The sequence below is a fragment of the Littorina saxatilis genome, linkage group LG8, assembly GCF_037325665.1.
Source record: "Littorina saxatilis isolate snail1 linkage group LG8, US_GU_Lsax_2.0, whole genome shotgun sequence".
NCBI classification, from domain to species: domain Eukaryota; kingdom Metazoa; phylum Mollusca; class Gastropoda; order Littorinimorpha; family Littorinidae; genus Littorina; species Littorina saxatilis.
The window spans coordinates 38,464,996-38,475,339 of NC_090252.1; the positions used below are offsets into that span (position 1 = coordinate 38,464,996).

Below are 10,344 nucleotides of genomic sequence, written 5' to 3' on the forward strand. Positions count from 1 at the left end.
GATTTGTGTTAACATGTGCAACTGCTGCTCGTAATTCACTTTACTTTGCAAACAACGTTGACGGGCGCAGTGGTGTGGTGGTAAGACGTCGGCCTCCTAATCGGGAGGTCGTGAGTTCGAATCCCGGTCGCAGCCGCCTGGTGGGTTAAGAGTGGAGATTTTTCCGATCTCCTAGGTCAACTTATGTGCAGACCTGCTAGTGACTTAACCCCTTTCGTGTGTACACGCAAGCACAAGACCAAGTGCGCACGGAAAAGATCCTGTAATCCATGTCAGAGTTCGGTGGGTTATAGAAACACGAAAATACCCAGCATGCCTCCCCCGAAATCGGCGTATGCTGCCTGAATGGCGGGGTAAAAACGGTCATACACGTAAAATTCCACTCGTGCTAAAACATGAGTGAACGTGGGAGTCTAAGCCCATGAACGAAGAAAAAACAAGTCGCGTACGGCGAAAATACAACATTTAGTCAAGCTGTCGAACTAACAGAATGAAACTGAACTCGCTGCATTTTTACAGCAAGAGCGTATACTCGTAGCATCGTCAGTCCACCGCTCGATGCAAAGGCAGTGACATTGACAAGAAGAGCGGGGTAGTAGTTGCGCTGAGAAGGATAGCACGCTTTTCTTTATCTCTATTCTTTTTAACTTTCTGAGCGTGTTTTTAATCCAAACATATCACATCTATATGTGTTTGGAATCAGGAACCGACAAGGAATAAGATACAATTGTTTTAAATCGATTTCGGAAATTTTATTTTAATAATAATTTGTATAGTTTTAATTTTCAGAGCTTGGTTTTAATCCGAATATAACATTTATATGTTTTTGGAATCAGAAAATGATGAAGAATAAGATGAACGTAAATTTGGATCGTTTTAAAAACAAATTATTTTTTTTTACAATTTTCAGATTTTTAATGACCAAAGTCATTAATTAATTTTTAAGCCACCAAGCTGAAATGCAATACCGCAATCCGGCCTTCGTCAAAGATTGCTTGGCCAAAATTTCAATCAATTTGATTGAAAAATGAAGGTGTGACAGTGCCGCCTCAACTTTTACAAAAAGCCGGATATGACGTCATCAAAGGTATTTATCGAAAAAAAGAAAAAAACTTCCGGGGATATCATTCCCAGGAACTCTCATGTCAAATTTCATAAAGATCGGTCCAGTAGTTTGGTCTGAATCGCTCTACACACACACACACGCACAGACAGACAGACACACACATACACCACACACACACACACACACACACATACACCACGACCCTCGTCTCGAATCCCCCTCTACGTTAGAACATTTAGTCAAAACTTGACTAAATGTCACACATTGAATAAACAAGTGCCAAATAAAAACTGCTTTTATTATCAAAGATAACGCAATGAAAGAAAACAATTTGACATAGACAAATTAAATAACTTCATAAATCGTACCTCTTGTGACAACTGTAGGGGCGAACAAAGATATCCAGTATCTGAATATAATTGTCGCTGATCTATTATAATCAAACAAAACAGAGAAACAAACCGTTATGTGTGCAAACACAGCGACTAGTAGATTAACTCCAGACGCACTTCAGTAGCACATAGTGCTCTTAAAAACAGGAATCCCGAGACTTGTGACTGAATAGACCCATCCACCTTTGATGTTCATCAGCCAAACTGGGCAAATGATATGCAATCGGTCTGGGAAATCTTACCGACAGCTTTTTAAACAAGACGATTCAGCTTTACATAAATTCAGCTGACAATTCTATTCTGCTCAATAATCAAAGGGCAAGGAGTCATAATAGAGTGTTCAAACTTGACTTCACAGAAGAGTTTGATTCAGCGTTTACAACAATTCAGCTGACATTTCCATTCTGCTCAAAAGGCAAGGGACAAGGCATCAAAACAGCTTTTAGCTTTTGACGTCACTTCTCAGATCAATCCAATTTAACAAATTAAGCACGATTTGCCGTAAGTCTTAATCTGTTTCTTGAGGTTGAGGTGAATAATTGTATCGCTGACGATAGGGGAAACGCTCGTGCCATCTTGACGGTGGTGGTCCGGACTGGTCTCCCTTCTCCTCCTCTTCCAGCTTGTTGTAGGGCAGGATGCGTGGTATGATGCATGTTATCCCCCTTTGAACACACACACACACACACACACACACACACACACACACACACACACACACACACACACACACACACACACACATATAGTCAAAGAGTTGCATTTGGTATTAATAATAAATTAAGACTAAACTAAACTAAAAAAAATAGATCTAGATACATTTATAAAACAAATAACAGGAAACAACAATAGAGGCGAAATGTAATGCATAGGTAATCACACACATGTTGCCGACCATAGACACATTTGTCGTACATTGTATTTGTTTAATCCCTTGTTTATTTCCGTGTTTGTTTGTTTCTATCTTTATTCATTTGTATGCTTCTTTTTACGTTGGCATTGTGTTGTGGTTCACGAAAAACAAAACCTAAAGCAACTAATGATTTATTCATAGGGTACGTCGTACCACACATCAACACAATATTATGTCTTCCAGACATAAGTCTTCGTAGCAAAAAGGGTTCTCGACTTATTGTGCCGATTGGGATAACGACCAGCAAGCCATACATAGTGTTTAATATTGTCCTGTACCTGACGTTTGCATCTGAATCTTCATCGCTGTCATCGCTGTTCTTGTCTTGATACATCAACCCTCTGAAGCTAAGACAAGAAAAAGCATAAATGCACAAATAGAAGAACATGAACTGAGAACCAGAATATGCAGTATATCTGAAAAAAGTATATTTCTATCTTTTGATAGAAATCAAACTTACTACCTCTGGTAAGTTACCCAATCTTTGTCAAACATCTAAATTCAAAACATGATAACAGCCACGAAAAGACTGAAGACTTTCTAAGACAACCATCCATTTTTCATGTTGATGACTTTGAATATACAATTAAGGGGAGTCTCCTGATACAGACACAGGGAAGGAGCTAGGCTAACAGACCAATGAGGATGTTAACCTACCATTTACTTGACTGATGTTGAGGAATAAACCTTCAAAATTGCATGATGTTGACGAAAAATACACGTTCAACATCATATCGAACGGCAATAGATATACATCTCATGAGATAAATCTGTTTTATGACCACAAATGCAACACAGTTAAATTCCCTTTACCTTCCATTTCCAGATGCAGCAAAGTATGTCCGTTTCGATCGTTTCTTGTTCTTCTTGTGACATCTGCAAAAATGACAACATTTTAACAGCAAACTTAATCACATATATATTCATAGAATGTTTCACACAAACCTAAGCACTGTAAACATTTTCAAATTGAACAAAATCAAACACTATAATAATCGTTTGAAAGTAAATAAATAAACTCAATAACACAAAGAGACAAAATATGCAGCCTTTTATTTGTTGGCGAAGAACATGCATACCAGCCTATTTTTGACGCAAAGAATATTTTTGCTTATTTATTTTTTAATTTTTTTTATTGTTACTTATTTTTGGCATGGAATATATAAACAAGTTCAATGCTGATGGTTTGGTAATTTGTTTCTTTTCAATCAAGTTGTTATAGCAACGGGGATGTAACAAATATATTCAATCAGATTTTACCCCAAAGTACAGATGTTCAAGATGACGCTTGGAATCAGCAGTGTGGCGAGTATCACTGCAAGGATCTGACCTGATTAAGACAGAAGGAACAACCAAAACAAGATTATTATCTCACAACTATGTCGTTGATTGTGCTATGCATTATGAAAAAGAACAACGGTTTACCATAAAAAAAAGTTTCTGCGACATCCTTGTGACTCATTCAGCTCACGTATGCAAACAATCAAAGCTTTAAGTGACCATTGTTTTATTTAGTAAACACATTGGTGCTTATTGTCATTCTAGCAAAGTTAAATGTATGACTATTTTAAAGTGAGGTGCATTGCCTTGTTCTAATACTTAAGACTACACAATTGTTATTCAGTGGAATTGATGTGTGAAATGTTAAACTGGAAACACGTCAATGCCGTCATTTGCTGTTCATTTGTAGGTGTTTTTTTTAAGATACTGAAAACCAAAACACCAACAACAATACAATATTAGACAAAAATGGTTACCTGTTTGCGAACAGGAATCAAGCTTTGCACCAGATAAATCAGCTGATGTTCTTGACACGATTAGCTTAGCATCCTCAGCTGTTTCTGTGGATGAGAAAAAACGTAATATCAAAAAGATGCAAACTGACTCTAAGCAACTTAATTTAGATAAATTGATATAACCTGTTCCTCACCTCATCGTTCTTGAATGTTTATTTTGCAGCAGCAGCATTAGTAGTAGTAGTAGTAGTAGTAGTAGTAGTAGTAGTAGTAGTAGTAGTAGTAGTAGTAGTAGTAGTAGTAGTAGTAGTAGTAGTAGTAGTAGTAGTTCTTGTTGTAGTTGTCGTATCAGTAGTAGTAGCAGCAGCAGTAGCAGCAGTAGCAGGAGTAGTAGTAGCAGTGTGATATAGTATCTGTAGGTCTCAATAAATCCCAATACAAATTTTGAAAGTCCACTCCTAAAGATGGCTTTACTTGACATATTCAAAGTGTAGAATCCAATCAAGTACTTGTTAACCTGTTATCAGATACTTTTTTTTTACTTTTTTTTTAATTCTCTTTTGGTGAAGTTTTTTTTTATTTGTTTACATACATATAATTCTGTACATTACAGGACATCACTTAACCAAAAGGACAGATCCATATAACCGAAAAACACTTGTACAATTACAACATACATGGGGTGGGAGGATGGGTGGGGGGATGTTCAGAGCTTGGTGGTCGCAGTATCAAAAGGTTTTGAAAAAAAATAAATAAATAAAAAAAAATAAGGGTTACATCAAAACATGCATATACATGCGCCAATCCTTGTAAAATGTATCTACTGTATTATTTACAACTGCGTTATACTTTTCACAAATAAATCTTTGCTTAAAATTTCTACTAAACGTCTGAAAATGAGGGGTCTTTTTGTTCATTTTGGAAATATATACATGGTGTTCAGATTACTAACACATCAAAAGCTTTATCGGTGACAACATTGTTCGCAACTCCAAGAAGAACCAGTTCTTTAGACAGTTTTAAATTGTCACAATGGGTGCAGTTCGCCTTTAGCCAATTTACAAATTCTATCCAAAAAGTCTGCACTTTATCACACTCCCAAAACATATGTAAAAGGGTTTCTTCATTTCTACCGCAAAATGTACACAATGACGTATCCACAATTTTTCGCAAAAATAGAAACCGTTCTGTGGGCAAATTTCTGTACAATAGTCGGTACTGGAACCATCTCAGACAAGTGTCTTTTGTTGTTTTAATAACATGTTGAAAAATAGCCTTCTTATTTAACAAACAGTCTAAGGATTCAGACCATTTTTCGATACATTTTGGGACCGTAACATGTTCAATCAGCTTTTTGTAAATAAGTTGTGTCTTACCTTTACAGATACATTTCCACACATTGGGCTCTGTCATAATAAAATGTTTATCAAATTCTAAGCCGATTTTTCTCTGATATTTTTTAACAGCCTGGATTACACCTTGGTACAATACAAAATCTCCTCGCACATTTGGATATTTAATTTTAAATGCATTATAGGATAAGTATCCATTTTGTCCCAAAATATGACCAATCTGAGCAATTCCATTGTCGATCCAGTTTTGAATGTACACTGTCTTTTTATCTCTGCGAATATTAACATTATAATGTAAACATTCTGATACAAAATCGTTAAAGGTTGTAGGGTCACATTTTCCGTGTAGTTTCTTATAATGTTTAAAAACATCGGTCCAAAACGGGTTTTCTATTCTCTGCATCAAAACATTTGCAAATTCCTCTCCTTTCGTATTAATTGTTATAACAGATGGACATGCTTTAGCCAATAATCTTGATATTAATCCAGTAAGACCAACAACTCTTTTTAACCAAACAATTTTTAGAGATGACAGAAAACTTTTCACGTCAACCATCTTTAATCCTCCATCTTCATAGGATTGGGTGACCGTAGTTCTTTTAATTTTATCTCTTTTTCCATCCCAAAGAAATTTGAAAAAAATATTATTTAACTCCATCATAAACTGTTCGTCTGGATCAGGTAAATTCGTAAACAAATGTGTCAATTTGGAAATAGCCAAGGTTTTTAGGACTGTTATTTTACCAAAAGGTGTCAGGTTCCTTCTGGTCCATGAATTCAGAAGTTTTTGAATTTCCTTTAACTTATTTTTATAGTTAAGAAAAACAACCTCGGATACATTTACTGAGAAAATAACACCAAGTGCTTTAAAGTTATCCGGGTTCCAGGTAAAATTCATATCAGGCAAAAATCTTCTTTTGCAAAACTTTAAAGGTCCTAACCAAACTACATTTGTTTTATCATAATTCATTCTCAGACCTGATAGTGATGCAAAAAGTTGTAACACTTTTATACTTTCGCAAAATGATTGCTCTGTACCATCAAGAAATAGACTGGTATCATCGGCGAATTGTGACAATAAAATATTTTCGCCAAGAATATTCATACCACAAATCTTTTTGTTCTGGCGTACCATAAGAGACAATATTTCGGCACAAATCAAGAATAAATAAGGTGACAGCGGATCCCCTTGCCGGGTGCCTCGACCTACGTTAAACCATGCTGAATACCGACCATTAACTGAAACACAGGACTTAATTTTGCAATAAAAAGTAAAAATCCATCGTTTCATGTCATTTCCAAAGTTGAATTTGCTCAAAGATTTTTCAATAAATGACCAGGCAACACTGTCGAAAGCCTTTTCAAAGTCGACCATCAAAAGTAGGCCAGGTATATTATGTTTATTTGAGTAGAACAGGGTATCATATATTAATCTGACGTTTTCACCAATATATCTTCCCTTCAAGAAGCCTTTTTGATCATCATGAATCAAATTTGGCAAAACACGTTTAAACCGTTCTGCAATGCACGTTGATGCAACCTTATAAACCGTATTTAGCAGAGTAATTGGTCTCCAATTTTTCAAAAGTGTTTTATTTTTTCCCTCCTTTGGAATACATACTATAACGCCCTGTCTCTGAGTCACTGACATTTCTCCTTTCTCAAATCCACAATTTATAGACCGTAACATAAACTTTCCTAAGTCGGAATAGAAAAACTTGAAGAATTCCGCAGTGTACCCATCTGATCCTGGGCTTTTGTCGTTGTTTAATTTTTTAACAGCTTTGAGTAGCTCACATTGAGTAAGTCTACCTTCTAATTGTTTACTCTCATCATCTGTTAATACAGGATGAGCAAGGTTTTCATCAATCTCTTGATTTACCAGTTCGGCTTCTCTTGAAGTATATAACTCCTCGTAAAAAGTCTGTGCTTCTTTAACAATCAAGGCATTATCATGAATAACTTCACCATCTTCTTTCTGCAAAAAACACATGGACTTCTGGACAAACTGTCTTTTCTCCAAATTACAAAAATATTTTGTATTTTTTTCCCCTTCTCCAATCCACTTAGCACGGGATCTAATTATCATACCATCCACTTTTTTCTGTCTTATTTGACTTAACTCCTGTCGTGTTTGCTCTAAAAGTTGTATATTATACTCTGTCAAATTGCTTTCCAAAGTGTATATTTGAGAAAGAAGATCTTTTTCTTTTCTGTTATTTTCCTTTTTTTTATATGAGGAATATGAAATGCATTTACCTCTTATTTCCATCAATAACATCTCAAAAAACAACTGATCATCAATCAATAACTGTAAATCATCATCGTCAATCACATCAATATTATCCACATTATAAACAGGTAAAGCATATTGTATCTTTACATCAACAATAACCTTCTTCACTATATTTACAAATTCCATATCTGTCAACAGTGAATTATTAAACTTCCAAAAGGGTCTATCACGTTTAACAACATCAGTTCTAAAACTTACACCAACAATTGAGTGATCAGAATAATAACCTGGTGTAATATCAGCTTTCACAATCTCAAAACCTAACTGCTCTGACACAAGAAAATAATCAAGTCTGCTTCGCTGCGAACTATGGAACCGCCTCCATGTATACTGTCTCACATTAGCATGTAAGGATCTATATATGTCAATGAGATCATACTGCTCCATAAAATCGACAACTTTTCTCCTACTATTGACTTTATAAGATTTGGCCGGGTAGTTTGTATCAACATTGGGGTTTATAACAACATTCCAATCTCCTCCGATAATAATTAACTCATTATCCATCTGCACAATTGTCTCAAACAGTTTATCAAAAAAGGCAGGACAATCAGCATTACTTGGGCCATAAACATTTGCAAGGGTCAGACGTTTTTTCAAAAATTCAATATCAATCAAAACATACCTTCCATCATCATCTTTGACAATATTATGAATCTTATAATCAAAATTATTTTTAAACAATACAGCAACACCTCTACTTGCAGAATCATTACCAGCAACAATACATTCATAGCCCCACTGTGACCTAATCAAATTTTCTTGGTGGCTTTTCCAGTGAGTTTCTTGTAGTAAGAAAACATTTCCATTCTGCTGTCTTAAAAAATCAAACACATCTTTCTTTTTCTTGAAGTCTCCAAGTCCATTTACATTAAAGGAACAAATTTTTAACTCTTCATGGACTACCATTGTGATCAAACACAAAAACCATTATACTTTTTCATCCAAATAACTATATTGATCAAGCGCAAGAAGTGTATTGTAGGCCATCCTTTTGAAAGAAGGGGGCATGTGGTACAGCAAAAACAGGGTCTCACAAGCAAACAGGGAGGAAACATGGCAAAAGCATCAACTTGGGTGTCACAGTGTAGCTCCTGTAGGCATGCATTGTACAAAAAGAAGTCCTGACCACATTCAACACAAATACACGCATTACTTGAGTGGAGCATCAAGTAAAAACATCCGCATGGCTCGTATTGTGCTATCAACACTAACAGTGACTTCAACCAAATACATGCATGAAAGCAGCCATTTCTCACAACTCGAGCAGAAAAGCACAGCAACAGGTCGAGGTGGTAAAAGCGACAACACCAGGACCAGGAGTTTAAAAAAATTGTAAACATTGGGAGACAGCACACAAAAAACAGTAGTGACATACAACCAAACTCTGGACGATACGTCAGCGAACAAACAGAACCATTAATATTCGACACAGGCATGAGAATTATAGAACCATACATCCAGCATAGTGATGATAATAGACACAGCATAGAAACGCGACCACCAGCTCAACACACTAACAGGGGCACGAAGGGGGGGCAAACAACACAACACGAATGACACGAATACCAAGCAACAGAAAGAACAAGCACAAACGGAACAAAAGTTACAACATAAACTGAAAACAAAACACATACTATTCTTGTGGGTCTTTCGCTTGGAACCACGTGTCCAGGTAGGTCCAATTTGCCCGAGTTTCAGTGACACAACAAAGTTTGTCAGTGCTCCGACAGTCCGCCGGCTAATACAGTACACATTCCCAGCTGGGTTGAGCACGGGCAGCTGATTGGCTTAGGAAGGTCATGTGAATTAGTTCATTTGCATACGACACGCATGGCTCTAGCATCTGTCGTCTGCTACTTACGGTGTTGGTGTACACTTTGGCCAATCTGGGTGGTGGAGGAGATCGGTGCTGGCTTGGGATCGAAGGGTCCGAGAAGCCTAAGGTCAGCTGTCTTGTCGATTCGATGAATCTTGTGGTCTGGCCCCTTCGCGAAGATTCTGCCTTCGGATGTCCACGCGCGTTCTACCCCAACCGTCTCAACTGCTTGTCGGTACATAATGTAGTTTCCTTTCGTCAGATCCTCGACGATGACTGTTTTTGGCCTGGCGTCTTTGAGTTTACGCCGGTTCTTGATGACGTCTTGTTTGGTTTTACGGGAAAGAAATTTGACTATGATGGGCCTGTTGTTCCCTGCTTTTCGAACACCAACACGGTGTGCCGCTTCGATGTGCTCAGATTTGATATGGGTTAACCCCAGTTTGTCATGTAAGATTTTCAGCACTTTCGCCTCACTCTCGTCAGCTGTTTCATGAGAGTCTGTTGGTTCATCAATGAACAGCAGCTTAATGTTATTTCTGCGGGAGTATTGCTCGTTATGATTTGAGTTCTGGTAAGCAAGTTTGCCGAAGTAAACGGCTTCATCCAGCTGTCGCTGTGTTTCGAGTTGTTTGGTTCGACATTCCTCAAGTTCCTCACTGAGTTTGTTGTTTTCCTGTTGTAGATCGAAGACGTCACCCTTGAGTCCTTCTACTGTCTCGCCCAATGCATCCAGTTTTTTATTAAGGTTATCCCTCATGTCTAAGAGC

General features: G+C 37.0%; 1 protein-coding gene across 1 annotated transcript in view; it reads right to left on the minus strand.

Annotated features, from left to right (window-relative positions):
• Positions 1-1,348: 1,348 nt before the first annotated feature.
• Positions 1,349-10,344, minus strand: part of LOC138973468 (uncharacterized) — a 12,142-nt gene continuing 3,146 nt past the window's right edge. Inside the window, exons 4-8 of the mRNA XM_070346185.1 lie at positions 4,129-4,212; positions 3,632-3,701; positions 3,185-3,247; positions 2,650-2,718; positions 1,349-2,123 (exon numbers count right to left, since the gene is read on the minus strand). Coding sequence (XP_070202286.1) covers positions 1,967-2,123; positions 2,650-2,718; positions 3,185-3,247; positions 3,632-3,701; positions 4,129-4,212 — 443 coding nt within the window. The 3' untranslated portion in view covers positions 1,349-1,966. The remainder of the gene's footprint in view (positions 2,124-2,649; positions 2,719-3,184; positions 3,248-3,631; positions 3,702-4,128; positions 4,213-10,344) is intronic.